Source organism: Podarcis gaigeae (assembly GCF_964106915.1).
Source record: "Podarcis gaigeae genome assembly, chromosome: 9".
NCBI classification, from domain to species: domain Eukaryota; kingdom Metazoa; phylum Chordata; class Lepidosauria; order Squamata; family Lacertidae; genus Podarcis; species Podarcis gaigeae.
In genome coordinates, this window is record NC_139685.1 from 51,248,724 (window position 1) to 51,274,336 (window position 25,613).

A 25,613-nucleotide genomic window follows, 5' to 3' on the forward strand; every position below is an offset into this window, starting at 1 on the left:
TCGTGTGTGCACAAGTCTCTGAAATACATCAGATATGATACAATGAGCATTTAAAATGTTTTAAAGTCACAACATTATGTTTGCATTGTGGGTAGAGGTATATTGCTCACTATTCGTATTACAGCAATAGGTGCTTGTTATAACTGAACGCAACCATATGCCAGCTGCACTTGTAGGATATGAATTCCGTGGGATAAGAGTCGTATTTTCCCTGATTGAAAATACAGTGCTGAGGAAGTGCAATCTGAGCAGCAGCAGTGAAAACCTTGAGGAAAGGTGCTCTTTCAAAGATGCCGCAGCCATACTTTTACTACATGTACTAAAAACTGTATCTCTGCAAAGGGCTATAGACAAATGTGGAGTGGTCTAATTTTTTTTAAGGTTGTAGCAGTATTACAAAGAAAGATAAATCAAGTAGTAGCTTCAAAAATGCCTACTCAGTAGCTTTGTTGCTGAACAAAATTTGAAAATGGTGATTTTGAACTTGAGGAAATTCAGTGCATAGATATGCCTCTGAGAAACATTCCATATCTAGGGGTGGTAGTTGGGGAGGGTAGAATGGGAAATGGTAACTTTGAGGTACCTTAGGACTGGGCAGGTAACACACACGTTTTGTAAAACACATGATTTTCATTCCAGCAAAATAACCAGGGGGAAAATTGTTTCTGTGGAAAGTTGCATATGTATCTGCAGAGAAAGGGAAAAGTAAAGCATTCACACTGCATACAGTATGTTAACAGCCTTCTGTCCTTTTGTCGCAGGAAACCCCCCTCCCCCAATCATTCAGTTTGTACAAACTTGACACACACACACACACACACACACACTACTTACGCTACACTTCTGTTATAAATTCATAGAAAATCAACCATACATCGGATCTGCACCGTTCCACTTTTATTTTACTCCATGAAGGAAGGACTACAAAATGGGGAAGGTTTGATACAGGGCAGCCTTGAGCGTACCAGCACATACACAGGAGCCCTGCCCAGTTGCTATGCCAACCCTGATGGCCCTAGACAGAAGACCATCAAGGTCACAAAGAACTTGCATATAGGAGTGGATTCAGCACGGACTGGAACAAAGGACAATGATCAGCTCTTCCCTCTGGAGGCAGGAAACTGCAAACTCCTCTTTGTCACCTGGAAAGTACTCATGGGGAGGGGGGAAAGGAGGAACCAGCCAGGTGATAAGATACTCAGGTTACCTCCACAACTCCTCCCTCAACCCCTCCTTTTTGTGATGTAGTTGTGATGTAGTCTTAGGGGTGTAGTTTGGGGGATTAGTAACTAATAAAAGTTGGGGTCTTCTTTTGTTTGGGGATTTCATTTTGCTTCATCTTGTTAGTGGGAGTCCTGTCATGACAGTTTCCAATGTTTTGCTCTAAATTGTCCTGGTTGGTGTCTTTGTTTTTTTGCCCAAGAGAGCCCTTGGATTCTTCCGTTAACAGTTTGGCGACCGTGCTCAGGGACTCTTGGTTCTCCTGTGAAGGTGAGGAGGGAGATAGAGGGGATTGGGCGCCACTGGGCAACCTTAGCCCAGGGATCCTTTTTCCTCTCCCTGCCTCCTCTTTGCAGGCGGTAATCGTCACCAGAAATCTCAACCAGGGGAGCAAAGACAAGGTCAAGCCGGCCAAAGAAAAGGATCCTGGGATCCATGAGGGACATTCGAGGAAGGATGGAAGGATAACTTCTCCACGACAGCTGAACTTTTTTTTCTCTCCTCGACGCCTTCTCTCGGAGCGTGGCCAGAAGGGTCGTGGAAGTCCTTTTATATCTCTCCCCTGATTCCCTTCCTTGGAGCGTGGCCAAAGGGATCTTGGAAAATCTCATTTCACTCCTTGACGCCTTGCATTAAGAAGTGGATTCAGCATGGACTGGAACAAAGGATAATGATCAGCTCTTCCCTCTGGGGGCAGGAAACTGCAAACTCCCCTTTGTCACCTGGAAAGTACTCATGGGGAGGGGGAAAAGGAGGAACCAGCCAGGTGACAAGATACTCAGGTTACCTCCACAACTCCTCCCTCAACCCCTCCTTTTTGTGATGTAGTTGTGATGTACTCTTAGGGGTGTAGTTTGGGGGATTAGTAACTAATAAAGGTTGGGGTTTTCTTTTGTTCGGGGCTTTCATTTTGCTTCATCTTGTTGTGGGTGGGAGTCCTGTCGTGACAGTTTCCAATAAAGGCCAAGCCTACAGGCTGCTGTTTTGCTCCAAATTTTCCTGGTTGGTGTCTTTGTTTTTTTGCCCAAGGGAGCCCTCGGATTCCTCCGTTAACACTTTTATTCCAAGGCACTTAAGGACATATATACAAGGATAATATATTTTATTATCTTTTACCAGTCTGGTAATAAGATTGACTTATCTGAGTCCACCCAGTAATTTTCATAGCTTCCCCAGATGGTTTCACTGATCCAAAACCAGCATCTATTTTTGGCATAGGGAACTAGGGGCCAAACCTGCTGCAAGCACAGCCTCTGATTCCTGATTCCCTCCCTTGTATACAACATAAAATGGCTGGAATCCCAGTAGTTCCCTGCATATACCACATGTCACAGCAGTTTTTTAGTCTAGGCTACCCTCTCCTAATCTTAATAACGGGGAAAGGGTTCCTGCTGCAGTTAACAGCAAAACATTCTCTTTATTTTATTTTTATTATTATTAGAATTTATATACCACCCTATACCTGAAGGTCTCAGGGCGGTTCACAGTAATGATCAACATAAAAACCACTATATATATAATCAAATAAAAACAACCACCCAATAATGCCCATCCCAAAACACTTTTTCTAGTGTTAGCTCATGCACAAGCTAAATTGCAGGAAATGGTACTGCGTCTAAGGATCTAAAGCAGGCATCCCCAACCTGTGGCCCTCCAGATGTTTTGGCCTACAACTCCCATGATCCCTAGCTAACAGGACCAGTGGTCAGGGATGATGGGAATTGTAGTCTAAAACATCTGGAGGGCCGAAGGTTGGGGATGCCTGGTCTAAAGGAAAGGTCGTGTGAAAGTTTGTTTCTGTGCTCCCTAGAGGTAAAGGTAAAGGGACTCCTGACCGTTAGGTCCAGTCACTGACTACTCTGAGGTTGTGGCGCTCATCTTGCTTTATTGGCTGAGGGAGCCGATGTACAGCTTCTGGGTCATGTGGCCAGCATGACTAAGCCGCTTCTGGCGAACCAGAGCAGTGCATGGAAATGCTGTTTACCTTCCTGCCGGAGCAGTACCTATTTATCTACTTGCACTTGGATGTGCTTTCGAACTGCTAGGTTGGATGTAACTGTGCAGTATAAGATAATCAACAGATAAAGTACAGCAAGAATAATTGGAAGTCATTTTTAATTTATTGTTTTACAAGTTTTACAATCGTTCACATCATTGGGAGTACAAATGATGTTAGTTATAAGAATTGTGTTGTTTCATATATTGCTATTGTCTGTCTGTCAGTTTATAGTTTATTTGATTGTATGTTGGTTGGTTGGTTGGTTTGCTTTCCTGGCACAAATGTATCTATTTTAAAACAATAAAGACATACAGTATTGCAAAAAAACCCAAACTGCTAGGTTAGCAGGAGTAGGGACCAAGCAACTGGAGCTCACCCTGTTGCGGGGATTTGAACCGCCGACCTTCTGATCAGCAAGCCCTAGGCTCTGTGGTTTAACCTGTGGATTAAATTCTCCTGAACTCAATATACTTACTTTTATTTATTCACAGTTATACCCCAGCTTTTAGCCGGCAAGGCTCTGAGTCAGTACTAAATCAGTACAGTAAGCCCACAATTTACGCACATGAAATTTGTGCGTGGCAAAAAAAAGTTACATTGAACCTAATGGGATTTTATTTTGAGCGATTTTGCTTTTAGCTGCGACCGGTGGAACTTAACTCCGCGTAAGCTGCAGGCTTCCTGTCCAGAGACTGTCTGTGCTCTCAGTCTAAAGGTATGGCGAATGCGGAAAAGCGATCTCAATCACAAGTTTTTGATTAAGCATGAATAAATAGAGAATAAAGAAATATGGCTGTGTGTCTTGCACCGAGGCGTTTCGTGCTGTTCCCGCCCTCCCAGGTTTCCAGGCAGGGATCTTAAGCGAGGACATTTAAAATCAGGGGCGTAGAGAAAAACGTGACCCTTCGAAGAATCCTCTGCGTACGAATTAAACCTAAAGCTCGAAGGTGTCCTTATTCGCCCCCTGAGCGCCCGTCCCGCCGAGCAGCAGCAGCAGCAGCAGCAGCATCACCGCGGGCGGAACTTCCAAGCCCCGCCTCCGCTCGCGACTTGCGGCTGTTTGACCCTCGCCAGCTTCCGTGCCGCGGCGTGACGTCGAGGGCAGCCGCTTCCCCATTGGCGGATTCAATCGTCGCGGGCTACTTGAACGGCGAAAGCGGAGCGGGCCCGAAAGAGAACGAGAGCGAAGCCGCCGAGCGAGGGTCCGTTCAGAGCAGCTCGGCTCGAGGCTCCCCGGTTCTGCAGTCGCCGCCGCCGCCGCGCTTATCGCCATGCTGACGGGAGCCGCCGCCGCCGCCGCCTCCCTGGCTCGGGAGAACCAGGAGAACGTGCCTCCGGGAGCGAAGGGCGACCCTCGGCTGGCGGGCGCTGCGCTGGGGACGCGGGTCGCTCTGGGGCTGCTGCGGCCCAACCGGGAGCCCCTCGCCCAGCCGTCGCAGGTAAAGGGCCGGAGGGGAAGGGGAGCCGTTTCCCGCGCCCCTGAGCCGGTCGGAGCTGCCCCAGACCCCGCATCCGCCATCTTAGAGCTCGGGGCAGAAAAGAGAAGGAGGCGGCGGAGAGGCTCCTTGCATTGGGGGTGGGGGAAGAGAGGGGCGGGATGTCCTCCACCCCAAGCTCCGGGCGCCCACCTTGCTGCTGCTGCTGCTCTTGCAAGCGAGAGCTTTCGGGGCTCAGTGGCGGGAGAGGAGGGAGGCCGGCCGGCCCTCGAGGCTGCAGGGGGCGCTCCCCGCGGGCGGGTCCCAGAAAGGGCGACCGGAGGGAGGGCGCCAACTTGGGCGGCGCGCCTCTGGCCGCCCTGCCCTCGCCGATGGTTTCGGTGCACGATGTATGCGAGCATCGCCTCCTGCTTCGTTCCGAGGAGGCATGCAGCCGCAGCGTGGCCTCTCATCATGGGGACACACCCGCAGGGCATCTTGGTTCACGCTACAGGTATATCCCACGTTTCCCCAGGGAGGTCAGGGTACTCAGCCTTCGCTTCTCTCCTGTGAGGTTGGTAAATAGTGACTGCACTGTTTTCTGCCTTCCTGTTGAACCTGGGGATCCCAGTGTCTCATACTTGAACTGCTACACTGCCCAGGCTTTTATTTAAAAAAGAAAAGAAAAAATGAGTTCTGCCAGTGGAAAAGTTTTCAAATGCCAATGTCAGGTATAGGGTGCATGATTGCTAACAGTGAACTTCGTGTTACAGGCTTCCCTCAGTCAAATTCCATGGAGTACCAATGATGAAAACTGCCTCGATGTTCCCCTGGGCAAAATGGGGAATAAGCAGCCCGCTTTTACCATCCATATGGATGAGCCTGATGTCACCAGGCAGAAAAAACGTATGATGTCGAAAAGGATGTCTTCAAGTGAAGAGGCCCTAGGCTTGAAGACGGCAGTCGCTTCAATGGGAATCAGGAAACCTCTGACACCTATAGATAACCCAATGGATCTGAGCTTCGGTGAGGGTAAGAATAGGTTTGCATTCTTCAGGGTCCCAGCCCAAAGTTTAAAGAAATCCTGGCTTTTAGTCATATGGGGGTGCAGTCCAGGTGTCCCAACACAGATTAGTCTTCCGGAGTAAAGGAGTAGTGGAAAATGGTTACATTTGCTACTAAGGGCATAGAATCATAGACATGGAAGGGGCCACGAGACTCATCTAGTCCAACCCCCTACAATTCAGGAATCTTTTTGTCTAATGTGGGGCTCAAACACACCCCTGAGATGCAAAGTCTCATGCCTTGCTGACCCAGCTATCCCCACTGGTTGTTTTTTTTAAAGGAAACAGTTATTCTTAACTGTTGGCAGGTTAATTTATTAAAGCATTAAACTACAGTACACAAGCAAGGACTACTCTGGACTTGAAAGAACTAAACCTTTAGTTGCTTTATAACAGGCATGTTCAACTGGCCGATCGTGATCTACTGGTCGATCACAGGGTGTCTCTGGTCAATTGCACGATCCTGATTGATTACCCAAAACCAACCAACCCCCCCAAAAAACCTCAACAACTGATCAACCCCCCCCCCCAAAGGATCAATCCAATGGGTAGATCACTGCTAGTTTTTTATGGTGGGAGTAGATCGCAGTCTCTTGGGAGTTGGATGTGCCTGCTTTATAGCATTCACTGTTGAACTTAAGATGTTGCTTCATAAGAATGAAAATTGTTTTACATATTGCTTTACATATTTTGCATTTTAGGATCTCCAAGTATTATGGATATGTCAATAGTCCAAGAAACGGAACAGAGAATTAATGTTAACCACGTACCAGACTACATTGAAGATATCTATAAGTATCTTAGGGAAATGGAGGTGAGAATGCAGCTTAGACATTTTATTTTTGGAGGGAGGAATTCTACCTAATTGAGTTTGGGTCCCTTTTAACTGCACAGACATTATCTTGGTATGTTCATATGAAGGGGTTGGCTGTCGATTTTCTGCCGGGTTCCCTTGTAAAATGCATACAAATACATACTAGGTCAAAGAATGTCAAGTCCCCCTATGTAATACAATTCTGGCTTATATGCCCTGTCACATGCAGCTATCTTTGCAATTTGCCACTTGTCTGGTGTGATAGCAATCGCAGACAATTGACTTAGATGCTGTAGAAAAAAACTGGTGGGTGGTGGGGGTCAGTTAAGTGGAGAAGGGATAGCTACTATTGTGAGTGTTAACATTTACCTCTTTTGGTTAGCTCTCTTGATTGTAGAAAGGAAAAATTGAGGCTTGCAGTCATAAAACCATGCTGGCATGAACTTGGCAAGGAACTAGATCAGTTGTGAGCACAAGTAGAAGTGCTAATTCAGATAGGAGGCATATTTGTTCCAGTTTGATTTACAACACAATGTGTTGACTCTCCAGGCTACTTGGGTAGCATATTTCTTGGAAACTTGCATCTAATAGCAAATAGGGCTGACCACTTTTTTTAATATCAAAAGGAGCTCTGAACCAATGTATCCAAACAGGATAACTGTCCTCTTTCAATTTGTTGTCTGCTCACACAGATGGCTCCCCATCAATTGTGAGCAAGTGAATTTAAAATATAGGTTTCTTGTTTTTCAAAATCTTAAACTGGGACAAAAGTGGCGACCTGATGACTCCCCCAACCCAGAGTTGTAAAGCTGGCCTGCAGTCTTCCAGCAGAAAATCAAATTTCATAGCAGCCGAAAGCGCTTCAAAAAGTGGCAGGAAGTAATTAACAATGTCCTCTTTATAGGTGAAATGCAAACCCAAAGCAGGATACATGAAGAAGCAGCCAGACATCACAAACAATATGCGGGCTATTCTTGTGGACTGGCTAGTGGAGGTTGGCGAAGAGTACAAGCTCCAAAATGAAACTTTGCACTTGGCGGTAAACTACATTGATAGGTTTCTGTCTTCAATGTCAGTGCTAAGAGGGAAACTTCAACTTCTGGGAACTGCTGCCATGCTGTTGGCATCGTAAGTAAACCTAATATCCATTGTATTCTATATTTGTTTTACTTTGGAATATTATGTTTTGTCTCATAAAAACCAATATTTCCCAATTCTGAGAATCCAGAGACAGGTAAAATCGTTCAACACTTCCCAAGTACAGTACTGACACCCATATCAGAAATATGTATCTGGGCAAAGTACTGCTGAAATGTGCTTATTGTTTTACAAATGTGTAAATTCTTTCGCAGCCTGAGGCCATTAAAGCAGTGTACAAGAAAAGAATAAACTACAAATTGTAAAAGCTATTGCTACAATTACTGTTCCATAAATCATTTTGTCACACCTCGGGGAAAGTTTATAGGCATCTAAACATGATTCTGGGTGTCTAATTTCAGCTGGAGTGGCACAGTATTCTTGCTACCCATCTGAGTGGTATAGTTGCCAGGCATGGGTATATGGGGAGGGTTGTTCCCTTCGGTTACCTGGTCTCAAGTTGCTTTGGATTTTAAATGCTAAAAGCAATACCTTGAACTGTTTCTGGTAGAATATTGGCAGCCTGTGCAGCTCGCTTAGGAGAGGTGTTATATGGTGTTGGTGGAATACAGTAAGCCTGCAACATACATATATTTAACTTCTGTGCATTCAGCTTTACATGCATGGCAAATAAAAGAGAGGGGGTTCTGATAAAAATGACTTTGCCAATCTCACCTGCCATTGAACCCAATGTGTTCTGACACAATTCTGGCTTTAGGTATAATCCCCAGATTGTAACCCCCGGGTAAGTTCTGGCCTTATTGTACCTCAGTCAACAACCTAGCTGCTGCATTCTGTACCAGTTGCGCTCCTAGCCACTGAGGCCACCTGAGCATTGAGTGACAAAGTCTGGTCAATGAGCACTCCAAACTGCATGCCTGCTCTTTCAGAAAGAGTGCAGTCTGTGCTTGCTGCATACAGGGTACCAGGATACCTAGAACATGCCAGGGTCTTTCCCTACTTCTGAGAGTTCCCAAGCTGGTTGCAGCAAAGCACTGGGAGGCAGATAGGGTATACAAAGTAGGATAAAAACAAACAGCATCTTTACTGGATACTTTGCTTATCCTAATGCATACTTTGGGATGAAATGGTACAAGGGATGGAGACAAATGCAGCTTGATGCTTACAGCAGTGCTTTCCTTTCTACCCTAGAAAGTTTGAAGAAATCTACCCTCCTGAAGTAGCAGAATTTGTATATATCACAGATGACACTTACACAAAGAAACAAGTCCTCAGGATGGAGCACTTAGTTCTGAAAGTCCTTTCATTTGATCTGGCAGCGCCTACTATAAACCAGTTCCTTTCTCAATACTTCTTACACCAGCCAGCTAGCTCCCAAGTGGAAAACCTGGCAACGGTAAGTGTTGGTTCTGCACATAAGGTTTTGTTTTTTCCTTCAGTTCCTGTGGGAACCAGGTGCCTTCTCTTAAGGAAGAGCTTTGTTTGAGGCATGTGTTAGAACCATAGACGGGACTATGAGGGTCATCTAGTCCAACCCCTACAAGGCAGAAATCAACCCTATGATTAAGAGTCTTATGCTGTACCGATTGAACCATCCCAACTCTTAACCATCGTTGGCAGGGGGGTAAAACTTTCTCCAGCTAATGTGGCTAGAGGAGGGCATAGCATGAGTCCAACTGAATGGCGTATTTTCCAGGAGCTTATTAGAAGCGTCTGTGCTACCTGAAGGGTACAATTTCCATGTACTTGTGTGGTGTAGGACAGGAAGGGGCTGGCTTGGTTTAGCCAATGCCACTCACAGCTTGTTAGTCTGTTAATGTACAGAGACAGTTTGTTTGCCTGTTTTGAAGGTGCAGCTTCTGTAGGGCAAAAATGCAGCGGGCCAGGTTTAAGCATGTTTTCTCTCTCTACAGTACTTGGGAGAACTGAGTTTAATTGATGCTGAGACATACCTGAAATATTTGCCATCAGTAATTGCTGCCGCAGCATTTCATACAGCAAATTATACTATTTCTGGAAAAACTTGGGTATGTATAATACTTGCCTTAATACACATATTGGAGCATCAAAGGGTCTACCTCTACTTCAGCCTGCCTGTACACTGAAATCAGATGTATTCTTCTGTATCCTCTGGCCATCAGGTCAGGCAAGTGGGAAGGCAGCCACCATAGTTATGGGGCCCTGCCTGGAAAATTCTCACCCTGTGAAGACTTGCCTGGTTACCTACATTCTTTCCCAGCACCAGGCAAAAACCTTTATTTTTCCCAACCTTGTACCTTGCAACTTTAGAGGCTTTGTTTCTGTTTTTGCTATGATGTATTCTCTCTTTCAAACTGCCTTGAAAGTTAACTGTTATGGGGCAGTATATGACATTCAGTTGACATTACTGGAGAAGATGAGTAGGTGTTTCACCTTGAGGCACATAGGAACACAGTATCAGTGGTATTTAGTATGTTGCTTGGTGGCCTGAAGGGACGCAGGTGGCGCTGTGGGTAAAACCTCAGCGCCTAGGGCTTGCCGATCGAAAGGTCGGCGGTTCGAATCCCTGCGGCGGGGTGCGCTCCCGTCGTTCGGTCCCAGCGCCTGCCCACCTAGCAGTTCGAAAGCACCCCTGGGTGCAAGTAGATAAATAGGGACCGCTTACTAGCGGGAAGGTAAACAGCGTTTCCGTGTGCGGCTCTGGCTCTGGCCAGAGCAGTGATGTCACGCTGGCCACGTGACCCGGAAGTGTCTCCGGACAGCGCTGGCCCCCGGCCTCTTGAGTGAGATGGGCGCACCAACCCCAGAGTCTGGCAAGACTGGCCCGTACGGGCAGGGGTACCTTTACCTTTTACCTTGGTGGCCTGAAAAAATTGCTGGACACTTTCAATGGTCCAATTCTACAGTTGTTACTTGGGAGGTTCCAATGAAAGGCTGCAAAATGTGAGCACAAGGATTCATAGGCCATAATATCTAACTGCTCTGTACTTCTAGGTATGACACTTTCTGTAAAACCTACCTCTTTGTCCCTTGCCCCATTTTTTAAATTCCCCCTCCCCAAACGCTCAAGTATTTGACCCATGATTAGCATTGACGCTATTCCTTTATCATTAAATATAAATGACATTCCACCGTCTACAACCCTACAGGCACCCCAGGGCAAATTCTGGTCTTAAGGGTACTGAAAAGGATAATGTCCTCTGGGAGACTTGAGTGCACAGAATGCCTAGGTTCTTTAGGCAATAAACAATGGGACTACTATCATCTTCAGGCTCTCTTAACACAACAGACTTTGCTCTCTTCTGCCATTTAATCAGATTTGCTCTTAAGTGCCATGGAGATAAATCTACAAAAGTAGAGAAAGAACTGTCTTCCCTACTATACTTTAAAAAAATCTTTCCCTACAGTTCATCCCATGTCAACCCCAACTCTTCCTTTGATAATGCCAAATTTCAGATTCAGGACAAAGCCTAAGAAAATAGGAGCAGTGTTCCAGCAATAATGCTGAAAGGCAGAGTTGAATAACCATCTGACAATTTCCTTGGCAGACTGACTCTCTTGCTGAAGTTACGGGATACACAATTGAAAGTCTTAAGCCTTGTATAATGGACCTCCACAAGACCTACCAGACAGCGGCACAGCATACGCAACAGTCTATACGGGAGAAATACAAGGCTGTAAAGTAAGGCTCTTTCCTATGCTTTTTGTCTAAACAGTTGGGGGTACATTAAACAGGGGTGGCAAACATTATAGAAGCTGTAGTTTAATATCGGCAGGGAAGGCACCATGTAGACTGCTGCTGCATTAGAATATATTGTCATTTTCTACATAAATACAGTTGATAGAATATAAATACTGTGCCGGAGAGCAGAAGTTAAGTGTTTGTCTATCTTATCCTTTTCAGGTACCATGCAGTATCACTCATTGACCCGCCAGAGACACTAATCTTATCATAACAATCAAACTTGACATCTCAAAGGTGTATATTACCTGTAATGGCAACTGTACAGTTTTAAACTTTTATTTAGACTTCAATCACTCTGGTATATTACCATAGAAAATTGTGAAGTTTTCTACTTTTATAATGTTTTAATGTAAACTTTTGTACATGCAATCTTGTTCTAAATACTTAGGTGACGCGCCTTTAAAAGTTCTGTTGAAACAGACTTAAACCATGCAGGTCAACCACTTAAGTACTGCTGACCCTTTTTTAAAAATAAGAGCATGTAAGTAGGGATTCTGACTCTAAATGTCAAATCAAGAAAATTCAATAGAGTCTGTCTGCATACTTGAAATACTAATACGAAGGAAGGTTCAGTCTATTCAGACTCCTATATACAATTAAGTTGCAACAGTATATTTGGGAAAGTCAACTAATGCTTAACATAATTTAAGAGTGACGCTACTTTTTACAGTTCTGAGTAGCCAGAATGTTGACTGGTTATTAGATGTTTGTGCCTGCTGGTGGCAGTAGTGCCACTTAAGTTCATGCTGCTACAGTAGCTTATGAAACGCTGCATTAATGATTTTCACTCTAACCCACAGAAACGGAGTCTTGAAAACAAGGGCAAGAAATAGCATTCTTGTCATAGGAAGGCTATATAGACAGCTATTGCTGTCTGAAAACTGTCTTGGCTTGTACTCTTGAGGTCACAAATTGAAACTACTTAATGTGTCACCTATTTGAGCATGCCAAACTATAACCTAGACGTAAAGGCCATGGATTTGGTGCTAGAAGTAGCACAGAGCTGAACAGTGATCTCAACTCATGCATACTGCTCTGCAATCCAACTGCAGCTAGCAAAGGTCCTAGACTTGGGTAGCTATTCAAATGTGATATGTATTGATACAGGGTAGAAGTAGTGGGTCTGCTGTACAAACTAAGCCCTGGTTTGAAAGGTTTTCTATTATTTGTAAGGGTGGCTAACTTTTATATTCATATTTAAGTAGGATTTTCTGTAAGATAGGATACTGCTTCACATGTGCTCACAGCAAACCAATTGCATGTAAAGACCTACGTGTAAACCATCTTGAAGCTGGTCAATAAAATCCTGAAAGAGGACTTGTCTGCCTTTGTGTTAACCTATTTTCAATATAAGTGCTTCATAGGACCTTCTCAAGTTCAATACCATTTTATAGGGCTATTTCTAAAAGCGTCACTTTTAAAACTGTGACCTAGAGGTTTGGATGTCAAAGAGGAGGAAAGATTATCTTTTGTCATTACCCTGTGAACAGAAAGCAGAAATCAAGTAACCGGTCAGATCCTCACAAACTTTCCTTTAGCAAAGAGCTACACAGAATAGAGCCCTAGTCCAGTTCTGCCTAAACTTTATTTGAAAAAGATACTGCACTTAGGCAACTGAACACACCATGACAATTCCTTGCATGTGCACATACATACTAAGTTACAGAATACAGAGCAAGCAAGTTTAATATAAACAATAAAACTTCAAACAGCTTTTTTCTTCTTTTTGCCAGCTGTTTTTTTATTGATGTCCTGCTTTGGGGAAGACTCAGTTCTGTAGGGAAGAAAAGCAGTGAAGTTACAGCAAAATCCAGTAGTCCATTTGTTCATCAAACTACACTATATTGATTTTCAATTATACAAAATATGTGCTCATTTGCACTTCCACAGAGTGGTTTTGCCTTTCCCCTGGAAAAACCACACTCTGGTGCTCAGATGGAACAAACAGCAATCCACAAAAAATCCAGCTGCCATTTGTTCCAATTCAGTATGAACTGTGGGTTTTTCCTGAGGGGAAGCAATGGGGCAAATGGAATGGTGGATGAGCCCAGGTCTCTAAAAGATTAGCACTGCATCTGAAAACAGCTATGAAGGCTGTACTTACCACAGGCTTGCTTACAGTATATGGCAATAAGCTGCTCTCATCACTTAACATATTTAGAATTGCACAGTACTGATCCCTTATGTGCATGCTCTCTCCACCACCCCCAGTTTCAGAAACTGCTATTAGGCACTACCCAGCCTTAAGGTTTTAAACCTGCTGATACACAATAGACAATTCAAGGACTATGGGACTTTGGCTATGACCAATACATTTTTGTAATGGAAGAGTATGGGTCTAGAACTGTAGAAGAGATGTAGGAACTTGTTTCCTGGGTTCAGAATTCACCATTAACTTGCATTACATAGGTAAAAAAGGTAACAATTATAATGCAATATTTAGATTTCTTTTATTTCAAGTTCCAGCTAAGCACATAAAAATATAAAATTTTAAGTAGCATAAAATTTTAAGTAAACATTTCACACAAGGTGGAAAAAGCTTAAACACATCCAGAACACCAATATCTTTTCCTGAGTCAGATACAAAAACTTCTCTTTGAATCCGTAGTTAAAATTAACTTATTTTGTTTAGATCATGTGGCCTAGATACAGAACACATTTATTCATTCTGTGGATTTTGGGCCTCTTTCCTCCAAAGGCACAACTTAGAAGCAGTTTAACGATTTGAGGAACTTAGGAGGTCTGCAGCAATCCTGCCCATAACTATTTGCTGTCATACATGCAAGCTTCCACTCCATCAACATACAGTATCTTAAAGGACATCTCTGAATATAGAGCTATTTGGGTTTTTTTTAATCCATTAGTTTTTTATGTCTCAGTGACCCCTGTTTTATATCCCACCTGAGTTACAGATATGCTATGGACTAGGGTGGGCATTTAGTCCTGCAATTTGAACACTGCTCAGAAGTGACTCATCTGTTCAATAAAACTAGTGGAAGTAAGGCCACCGGGGTGGGGAGCAGCGCTAGGTGCCTTGTTCACAAGCAATGTGTGGATTCCTGACCATGCTCCATGTGGTTCAAAGCAGCCAAGCTGATCTGAATCCCTTTCCATACTAGCAGTAAGTCTCAGTCAAACACAGCCAGCTACAGAAACAGGAAAATGTCCTTGTGATTACCTGCTGAGTGCAATTTCTGGCTCCAGGATAACAACATCTTCCTCTTCACTGTCAGACAACACAATTGTCTCATCTTAAAAATGTAAGAAAATTATTCATTGGTACATGGGTTTCATCTGGAATAACATGATAAACAATAAAGTGCAGAAAGGGTGTGCCATTTCAGACTGATGGCAACTGTAATGTGTGTGTTGGCACCACAGTTAATCCTGAATTGTGTTACACGCCACACTGATCTCTGAGTGGCATGAGATTCCAGGGGTTCCAGAACTCAGGGTCTGCTTCCTTTGGCATCTTTAGGATATATGGCTTATTTACACATATATACAACCTGAGCATGGCCACCTCATGAGAAGACTCTGGAAAAGACCCTGATGTTGGGAAAGATGGAGGGCACAAGGAGAAGGGGACGACAGAGGACGAGATGGTTGGACAGTGTTCTCGAAGCTACAAACATGAGTCTGACCAAACTGCGGGATACAGTGGAAGACAGAAGTGCCTGGCGTGCTCTGGTCCATGGGGTCACGAAGAGTCGGACACGGCTAAACAACAACAACAACCTGAGCATATGATGGAGGGGTTCAAAGCATTAACACTCTAAAAGGTTATTGCCTCTCCCACGGCCACAGCCTTGGATGCCAGCAGAAGTCAGTCATGGCCCTCTGTCCCTCTGCATAGCTTGCTGCGTTTAACAGCTTGCCATGTTTCTCTCCAGCTTGCCGATGCTTACAGCTTGCAACTATTTTTCCTCCAGCCCACACCATCCCCAACTACAATCCTAAAAACAACTACTCTCCTTCCAACTCTAAAACTCCACTTCAAAGACTTTAATGTTTCTAACTAATTAACTAATTGTGAGTTGAGGGAAGGGCCCATCCCACTAATTGGAAAATATCAGTTTGCTAAAACTTTAACTCTTCTAATTTAACAACAACATAGTGCAGAAAATCTTTGGCCCACAGGCTGACAATAGGTGTGTCACTAGGTGGATGGGTAAAGACACAGCTGCAAAGGAACCATCATGAGCTTCAAAGTGTTCTCCCATTAATTATATGGAAAGCAGGGCTTATATGCAGGACCTTTTAAATCTGGGACCAAATGCAAACTGCTGGGATTAGTTTTGACTCCTGAGCTCCCAAGTTAATCCTGGCTTGCAACCACTGCTGATCAGCCTGCAAACCATGCTTTTGGCAAGGATCTTCCTTTTGCAGCCCATCTCGAGTTCAAGGCAGGCTGCAAAGAAGAAAGGAAGTACTGTGGGTGCACTTAAGAGTACAATTTTGAAGCTGGGTCATCAGATGTCACAGTGACATCATGTGACTGACAGGTGTTGTGAAACTGGTCCACATTGGGCAATGAGCTCAGGATCTGGCCCAGCCTGGTTGGCAATAAACAGACTTTATTCAAGACAATATTCAAACTGTCCCCTCTGCATATTCAACTGTCCATTGTGGCCAAAAATTCTTGCTTACCTATAATTAGCATGCACTAAAGCAGAAACATCTACAGACACTAATTTATAACTTCTAAGCTGTGTTTTCCCATTTGATATTACCCATGATCTTTCATGAAGCACTGCTGCTAAAGGTACAAACCTTTCTGATTTCTGGTTCGAACACCAGTGTCTCCTGTTTCCATACTCTGGTCTTCTACAGTTATTGGTTCATCTGGGGTGACTTCATCTTCATCTTCCTCCTCTTCCTTTTCAGATTCCTCAAAATCTCCCCAAGAACTCTCTTGTCCTTCTCCAATCTGGGCTGTGCCAGAAGCCCATAAAACGGGCTTAGCCAAGCTAGGTTCATTAAGCAAAATGCAGACATTATCCAGATTTCATTATAGTATGAGGGACTTGGTGGGCTTTCTGACTCAGAAATAGACCTGACCTTTTACCACATTTTGCTTTTTATTTTGGAGAAACAGGCTTCAGTCTGTCCTCAACACTTGAATTCATTGCAGCAATGGTATAAATTCTCCATAATTTTTTGACAAAAATGTATAGATAATAACAATAACAACAATAATGTATTATTTATACCCCCCCCACCCATCTGGCTGGGTACCCCCAGCCACTCTGGGAGGCTCCCAACTGAATATTAAAAACGCAATTAAAAACTTCCCTAAACAGGGCTACTTAGGATCACAGCACAGTGATACCTACTCTGATACCTTTCTGCACAATAGCCTTCAGCACAGTGTGTTGTTATCAATATGATGCACAAGCTTCAGATACCGTTTTTCCTCAACATTTTGCTAGGTTTCCTTCTTAGGACATTTGCGATTTTTTTTCAACATCTAGTTAACTTTTCCCCTGGTGGGATAACCACAACCCTGATTGCTATATGCTCTTTCCTGCTGTGGTGAACCTTCATGCGGTTCTTGGACACTCTTTTATAAAAATTCGTTCAGGCATTGCCATTGAAACTAGAATTGTGAAAATGTATTCAATTGTAAAAGAATAGCTCTAAGGCACGAGATCCTAGCACTTAACATCAATCACCTAACACACTGATGTGAGGCAATAAAAAGGATACACTTCGGAAGGTGGAAATGCTTTTGAGATTATTTCTTCAGCTTGCTCTTGTACATCATTAGTATCAATTGGGGCTTGATCTATCTTAAAAGCTGTTATTTTCTGGCTGGGAATAGATTCTGCAAATCCAAATTTCCCTCCTTCTTTCCTGTTAAAACAAACAAAAAAGTTCCTTTAGACATCCAAATTGACATAAACATTCATAATGTTGAAATGTTCTACAAAACAAATATAAATAAGCAATATAGCTTCTGTTTCAATTTATATCCTGCTTTCAAAAAAATTTCCCATCAAAGTGACTCACGAAGTTACAGAACAATTAAAACAGCCAAACAAGAAAACAAAAGTACATCAGCACAAGAAGAGTAGTAGGGTGGGGAGGGAATAATATGACTTCTCTGAATAAAATGTTTTCAGAGCTTATTTATAGACTGGAAGAGGAGGGGCTTGGCAGTACTATGACAGAAAAGGCTGAATTGGTCAGACAGCTGGGACAGCATTGACAATCTCAGGGTTCAGGCAGGTTCCTATGTGGCCTAACCTTTGGGATCAATAACATTTTAAGTTGAGTTCAGAAACAAATTGGTAGCCAGGGTAACTGATGTATAAGTGGTGTAATATATGCTTATCATCTGGCTCCTACCCTTATTCTGGTGGCCAAATGAAATATCCTTGACAGCCCTAATATATTTCTTCCCTATTTCTAATGGCCTGAGTAAATACGAATGGTCCAATTCAACTATTCTGATACAGGAAACCTATCAGGCAGATTTTATACAAAGTCTGATTGAGAAAATTTGTAGATTAATTTTAAAATGGAACAAATTGGTGATGCAAGTGAGTACCTGTGACATACTAACCTAACTTTTTGATCATTCTCCAAGGCTTTTTGAATTAGTTCTGTAATTTCTGCTACCTTAACACCGGTTATTTTGCTGCATCTCAGAACCTGTGGTAAATAGATCAATATCATGACATAAGCAAATATAAGCTAAAAGGTTTTGTCACAGCATGTGTTCACTCCATATGAGGTATGGTCAAGTTCTTAGATCCGGGGTAAGGAAAGATGCAATAATGACTATGCTTCAAAAGCCAGACACTGGACAGTCAATTCATAGCAAAGGAGCAGACTGAGGATAGCATGCCCTTAAACCATGGTTCAGAGATATCTACCCCCCTGCCAAGACTTACTGGAAATTACTGGGCTTTTGAGTAATACCAAGCCTTTAAAATGGATTAAATGAAGCTTAATTAAAGCATTTAAAAGGCTGTCTGTTTACATACTGTCTAAGAATAAACAGCAGCATTCACTCTATGAAGTTACAGGTTTCTCTCTTCTATTTCAAGTAAGAAGAAAAAAGGGCAGCAGAAACAACCAGTATTTTGAGCTAATAGTACTGTACAAAGTAATGTAGCAAATAAATATTGTAAGACTGCATCATGGGATAGTTTCCATTAAACTTTAGCAAAAGTATGAGTTTAGCAATATTCAAATTAGGTGATACTTTGTTAGAATTGCAAGTTTAGGTCTAAGCAATTATTTGTCCTTGAAGATGTCAAGCCATTCTTAGGTTAAAAGTGTTTTTTTTATATGCAAAAGCTTTGCAAGCCTGGTTCAAATGTCTCATTTGTATACTTTCTAATATTTGCAGTGCAGGGAAGTGTCTCTACATTCAAACAATCAATCAACCAACTATTAACAAGCCCAGCCTCTTGAAACTTTCTATCTCCATGTAGGCACCTAATTGTGCAAGCTCTTCCTTCTCACTCTGTCCCAAAAATGCTCTGCAGAATATTAAAAGTACTTATCCAGTTCAAAGTGCAATCGAGATCATATGTGAAGATGGATTACTCAATGGTGAAACATTAATTATCTGCATAAAGGAAAGTGTGATCCACAGCTTAATACTCAAACTTCCACATTACCTGATCTTTTAGCAGCATAATTCCACCACTGGACTGAATTGTACAAATCTCACGGTGCTTATTCATAGCAATCACAAGAAGACCATCCATTACGCGTTCCTCCTGTTCACTGGGATCTACTAACAAGTAGGTCCTGCAATCATTTTACAAACTATCAGTAAGTGCTTAATCCCAAAAGAGAGCAATGCAAATTTAAACAATACAATGTGCAAGATGTTAGGTATATGTTTAAGATGTGTTTGTGAATTAAAACCTATGCTGATAAAACAATAAAACACTCGTTAAAATCAGTCATATTACACTGCAATAACTGATTTCTCAGATTAAGACGGCATACTATCTCACTTTCAAGAACCCACCCCATGGTTCCTCTTTGGTGTTATGCGCCTGAATTCCAGAAATGCTGGCAAGTTGCTTTCAGCTCATGGAACAAGATTAACTTACCCTTGCTGGAAGAAAGCAAAGCTTACACAGATAGGCATGTGGTGGATACTCAGAGGGACAGGATCCCGCTCCTCGGGGGTATACTAAATAATCCAATACAAAGGAATACTTTACTTAGCAAAAAATACATAACTGAGAATTCTTACTGACTAGTTACAGAATAAAACTCAGTGATTACACGGCTTTCAATACTGAAAGAAGAGAAATTTCCAGCCCTCAGAGTTGAGAAGAACATAGCTTTATAGGTATACAGTTAAATGATTTCTATTTTTATTATATTTGAATATCTTGCCCATCCTCTAAAAAGCTTAGGGTGGCTTACATGGCTCCCCACTTGCTTTAGAGAGGAGTCTCAACTGAAGCTGATCAACTCTTCGTTGCTAAGCAAATCAATAGATGGTTCCTGCTCATATTCCCCAATGTTTCATGTATAACTTCATATTTAATATGCAGCTATCACAAATCCAAAATCAGACAATATATAAGTGGGTTAGCAGCCCACAAACCAATTATTGGTAGACCACCTAGCGCCTGCAGGAATTATTGCAAAGAACATTGGACCCTGATCTGACTGAACAAGGTGTTTCTTAGATTCTTATCCGTGCAAGGCTGTACTCATCTGTGCTAACTGATTTTGAGTACTGTGTCCTCTTGCTTACAAAGTCCCAAGTACGTTGCTTTGCTTTGTAAAGGTAACTCACACTGATGGACCATCAGGATTCTACTTAAAGGGAAAGTCAAGAATGGAAGACTGAAGCAACTTACCAGTGTTACTTCTTCTCCTTGCACAGACACATCTGGCCTCCGGAAGTGGCATAATGCCACTATTGCTGCTATGCTTGCAGCATCAATAATGTTTCCATTATGATTCAACAAATGCAAGTCCACACGAATTTGCCAGACCTCAGAATAAAAAAACAACAAGCAAGGCATTTCATTTTGCTTCTCAGTTTTTGTAATGTTCAGCAAATACAACTCTAAAGGTCCTGCTGTCATATTTTGTTCACACATTTGCCTTGTGCCTCCTTAGAAATCTCATTAAAAACCTAGAGAAAACATATTTGAATAAAGAATCAAAACTCATGTGAATATAAGGACACATGTCTAGGCTCTGCTGGTTTCCAAGAGGCTACTAAAAACATGGGAAGGCAAGATTTCTGAAGGAATACCGAATGTGGCATTTTCATCAGTGATCACACACACTGCAAAGTATCTAAAAATATAAGTGTATGTCACTGTAGAGCAGACAATGGGAACCTGTGGCCCTCTACATGTTGTTGGATTCCAACTCCCATCAAACTCTGCCAGCATGGCCAAGGGTCAGGGATGATGGGAGGTTCACATGTTCCCCATTGCTGCTGCAGGAGAAAGAGAGCAAACCAATATTAATAGCAAACCAGTATTAACTATTCTCCAGCAACTATTCTCTTTAGCAATGTGTTTAATGAACTTTTAAGGTTTTTATAATGTTCTATGCCACCCTTATATTTTATGATAGGATAGCATATAAAAACTTTTATAGAATAAATATTTTGCTATTGAATACCTTTAGCAGATAAATGCTGGGGTCTCTTCTACAGTTCAGCAGACATTTAAAATACCTTTGCCAAATGCCATACATTAACTCTAGAAATAATAAGCAGTTACAACCTTATGTAGGTTTAAGTCTCATTTAACTCAGTGCCCACCATTGATTTACTAAAAATTAAGACATTCCTGGCAAACAATTAAGACTATTATATATATATATGTGTGTGTGTGTGTGCGCGCGCGCGCATGTACCTAATAGGTACTAGGTACCATGCAACAAGAGAGAGAAAGAACAAAAATCCCTGTCCACAGGTTCACAATCCAAAAAACATAATGCAAAAAAGAAAAGGAAAATAATTGACTAAAGTGTCAGAATTCATGCAATCACACACCTTTTCACCAGCAACAACACAGAGAGATTCAGTATCTATACACTTGGAGTTCCTTAGACATCTTTCTAACAGTCGGTTTAGTTTTATAAGCAGCTCAGATTGTCTAGAATGAAAAACAAAACAAAAGACACAAAACATTAGCTCCTAACAAATGCAAAGCCAGGGACAGTATTTTTATTTTATTTTTTGCATTATCTTTGCTTGTTGACATTACAGGGAGCAGGAGGAACACTCACATACCTTCCAGGCTCAAAAGCAGGTGATGCCATAGGAGAGAGTTCAAGATTAAAGAAAAGTATGCCCTCTGTTGCACGATTTGGCTTTGGGGCGACAAGTTCACATGACACTTGCCCAAGAACTCTGCAGAAAGAGAAGCCACCCCAAAAGACAAGCTTTTAGAAAGAAAGAAAAATAACACCTTACTAATTATTGACATGTGACAGGAAAGCAAACAATGAATCATTCTAAAATTCCAGTCTCTGGACTTAAGGTGAAATTTACCTGGGATAAGTTAACTGCAAGCCTTGAGACAACTGTGTTGCTAATTTGTAATCCACAAATTGACACTGGGAACACAGCAAACTGCCTTACACCGAGTCAGACCATTGGTCCATCTAGCTCAATATTTTCTACACTGAGTGGCAGCAGCTATCCAGAGTTCCAGGCAAGCATCTTTCCCAGTCCTACCTAGAAATACTGGAGACTGAACTTGGGACCTTCAGCATACAAAGCTGATGCTCTACCACTGAACTATGGCCCTTCCCATTATACCTAAAGTTCCAGATGAAGGAAGAAATAGAGTAGCTGTGGATTCTCCCACCTGGCTTTCTCCTGCTTTTTTATACACAACTTTCTCCTGCCTGCTATAATAAGTAGGTCCCCAAGTAAGTGACACAACGTACTGCCATGACAGAAAGGGTGGCAGTGAGGTGGTTCAGTTATGCCTGAATATTTGTGTTTCCTTATTTTTAAATACCTGGTTTTTCCGAGCTCCACAATACAGCAGCCATAGTCAGTGCCAAAGGAAATGCGGAGGTTTCTGTAGTCATAGCACTGTCGCCCATCCAGACGCTACAAAGGATGAGCACAGCAGTGTTACAGATGTGAAGTGTGGGATTGGGAAGGTAAGCCACAGAAGCACAAGGTCAACAATTGCTGGATGCTGCTTAGATTTCCCTTACACATTTCAACAGTCCTTAACACTAGAGTAGCCACCTTTTGGTGGGCAAGGTTTCAAGAAGTATTAATAATATTTATAAAACTGCCCTTTGGTCCTCGACACCCCAAGGTAATGTACACTTAAATAATTCAGCAGAAGCACTGTTTTGGGGGAAAGGGGTGAGCAGGTGTGTGCGGGGGCTCCCTGGTCCTAAATGGAGTAACTGTGCCCCTGAAGGGCCAGGTGCGCAGCCTGGGAGTCATTTTGGACTCACAGCTGTCAATGGAGGTGCAGGTCAATTCTGTGTCCAGGGCAGCTGTCTACCAGCTCCACCAGGTATGCAGGCTGAGACCCTACCTGCCCGTGGACTGCTCTGGTTATCTCTCACTTAGACTACTGCAATGCACTCTATGTGGGCCTACCTTTGAAGGTGACACAGAAACTTAAACTAATCCAGAAAATGGCAGCTAGACTGGTGACTGGGAGTGACTGCCGAGACCCTATAACACTAGTCCTGAAGGACCTACATCAGCTCCCAGTGCGTTTCCAAACACAATTCAAAGTGTTGGTGCTGACCTTTAAAGCCCTAAACGGCCTTGGCCCAGTTTACCTGAAGGAGCGTCTCCACCCCCATCATTCAGCCTGGACACTGAGGTCCAGCTCTGAGGGCCTTCCGGTGGTTCCCTCACTGCGAGAAGCCAGGTTACAGGGAACCAGGCAGAGGGTATTTTCGGTAGTGGCGCCCTCCCTTCAGATGTCAAGGAGATGTGACTTTTAGAAGGCATCTGAAGGCAACCCTGCATTAGGAATTTTTTTATGTCTAACGTTTTACAATTTTTTATGTGCTGTAAACCACCCAGAATGGCTGGGGAATCCCAGCCAGATTGGAAGGGGGTATAAATAAAGTAATAATAATAATAATAATAATAATAATAATCAGCTTAAAATACAGCTTCCTTCATTGCCAGAGGTCAAGAGTCGTTCTTTCACCACTCGAGTTAATGACGACTAGTAACATCTTCTCCCTCCCACCTTTTAAACAACACGCTCCCGGGCACCGCCTCTCCCACCCGCGCGGGAAGGAATCCACGCCCACGGCGCCAGCGGCGCGCTTTCCCCCGCGAGTCCCGGCACATAAACACGCCCAGTCCTGCGTAGGAGCATCCACGTCCCGCCACCTCGCACCTTCCGCTCCTCGATAGCCCGGAGCAGGAACCGCTTCTCGCAGTTGGACAGCGGCGTCTCTTTCATGGCAGCGGCGGCAGCCTTTCCCCTTCCTGAGGCCCGTCCCGCGTTCGTAACCGGGCGCGCCGCTTTGCCTCTCCGGCCGCGCTTTACAAAGGACGTCACATGTATGCGACGCCTGCAGAAACCGCGCCGCTTCGTAAACGTCACCGGCCAAGCCGCTGCTTAGCAACGAGTCCTTGCCTTGGGGACTACAGCTCCCATTCACCTCAGCAAGCCGGCGAACCGTCACAACGCACGTCGGCGAGCCTTGCCGTAAATGGAAGGAGCGTGTCGTGAACGGGAGGGGGGAAAGGAGTCTCTTTGTGAGGGCGACCTCCAGCGGCCCTAAAGCGAGCTGCCTGGGTTTGATACGGGCGAGACGCATTGAGAGTCTCGTACTTCGAACCAGGGCTATGTAATCCTAGACATACTGTACTCACTTTGGTGTAAGTCCCCTTTAGCAATGGGACTGGTTTCTGTGTTAGGGTACTAAGGGTTATGGAACGCGGGTGGCACTGTGGTTTAAACCACTGAGCCTCTTGGGCTTGCTGATCAGAAGGTCGGCAGTACAAATCCCCGCGACGGGATGAGCTCCCGTTGCTCGGTCCCTGCTCCTGCCAACCTAGCAGTTCGAAAGCACATCAAAGTGCAAGTAGATAAATAGGTACCGCTTCGGCGGGGAGGTAAACAGTGTTTCCATGCGCTGCTCTGGTTTGCCAGAAGCGGCTTAGTCATGCTGGCCACATGACCCGGAAGCTGTACACCGGCTCCCTTGGCCAATAAATTGAGATGAGCTCCGCAACCCCAGAGTCGGCTGCAATTGACCTAATGACCAGGGGTACCTTTTCCTTTACCTTTACTAGGGGTTAGGATTCAGCCTAGAAAGGGATGCAGAGAAATGGCTCAAGCTGTAGCTTTCCAGTTACTCTGCAGGTTCCAGCCCGTAAATGGTATATTTTGGAGCCCAATGTTCTATTTATTTATATAAGAAGGAAAAGAAAACCAAGGGGGAAAAGAAAACAAAGTAACAAACCACAATGATGATATTCGGTCAAGATACAAAAAAAGCACAATCTCCTTAAACAGAAGCCCTTAACATCTAGTGACCTGTCTGGGGGATTCATCTGGTGTTGGGGTTATCCCAATAGCTGGCTCTGAAAGGTCTAAGGAGTGTGATAGAGATGCAGGGAGTGCTTTTTTTCTTTTAAAAAAATGTTTTAAGGGTACTCTCATTTTGACTCAAGAAAACCACCATTTTATAGTTCAAACTGGGAGAAAGAAATACAGTAAATGGACAAAAGTACAAAGATTCACAAAACGTTTAGGGGTATGTGTACCCCTGCGTCCCCCCAGAAAAAAAGCACTGGATGCATGTAAAAAGTGCCATTGTTGGCATCATGGGCGTTGCCAGGATTTTTGTTAGGGGGGAGGCAAAACTGACATGGTCGGTCAGTTTTAAGTATTTCTATTGTTTTCCTGGCTATATCTATGGCTGGCATCCTAGATACTAACACTGTGCTCACTTTTTATGGGGCATCTTAACGTTGTGAGTACAGTATCTTTTATGTTTTCCCTATTAAGGTTTTTTTCCCTTCAAGATTAAGAAAATCCAACTGAAAACTCAATGAAATGGCTACTTTAAATTCCCTATTTTACTGCCAGTCTGGCCAGTGATGACCTCCAGCTATTTGCTTTGCTATGGTCTATCTCTGCTTATTAGGAATCAAGTCTACCATTTTAACCCTTCCCTTTCTAAATACCATTGCCTTTATGTCTGTTTTTCTCTTCTCCATCCCTGGGGTAAATCCTGATCACTAGTACTCAGGAGACAGGGGGAGGAGAGATTATATAACCCAGTGGTCGAGAACTGGATCTGGGCAGCAGGCCAAATT

General features: G+C 43.4%; 2 protein-coding genes across 3 annotated transcripts; one reads left to right on the top strand and one right to left on the bottom strand.

Moving 5' to 3' along the window:
* Positions 1-4,314: 4,314 nt before the first annotated feature.
* On the top strand, positions 4,315-12,652 carry CCNA2 (cyclin A2). Its single transcript, XM_083755879.1, has 8 exons — positions 4,315-4,659; positions 5,409-5,667; positions 6,401-6,513; positions 7,418-7,641; positions 8,803-9,007; positions 9,525-9,638; positions 11,139-11,272; positions 11,495-12,652. Exons 1-8 carry the CDS (start codon positions 4,492-4,494, stop codon positions 11,544-11,546), a joined length of 1,269 nt encoding a protein of 422 aa, XP_083612005.1. The 5' UTR covers positions 4,315-4,491; the 3' UTR covers positions 11,547-12,652.
* A 249-nt stretch (positions 12,653-12,901) lies between these two features.
* On the bottom strand, positions 12,902-23,964 carry EXOSC9 (exosome component 9). 2 transcript variants are annotated; one of them, XR_014568091.1, is made up of 12 exons: positions 23,680-23,964; positions 22,312-22,406; positions 21,576-21,695; positions 21,336-21,438; positions 20,179-20,316; positions 19,414-19,496; positions 18,970-19,102; positions 17,904-17,992; positions 17,045-17,191; positions 15,074-16,305; positions 14,514-14,844; positions 12,902-13,109 (listed from the first exon to the last, which is right to left on the bottom strand). XR_014568091.1 is itself a non-coding variant. In XM_083755865.1 (12 exons), exons 1-12 carry the CDS (start codon positions 23,743-23,745, stop codon positions 13,040-13,042), a joined length of 1,314 nt encoding a protein of 437 aa, XP_083611991.1. In that variant the 5' UTR covers positions 23,746-23,964; the 3' UTR covers positions 12,902-13,039. The 2 variants fall into 2 exon arrangements, 1 of the variants encoding a protein (XP_083611991.1); XM_083755865.1 differs by having other exon boundaries at positions 14,514-14,586; positions 16,109-16,305.
* Positions 23,965-25,613: the final 1,649 nt, after the last annotated feature.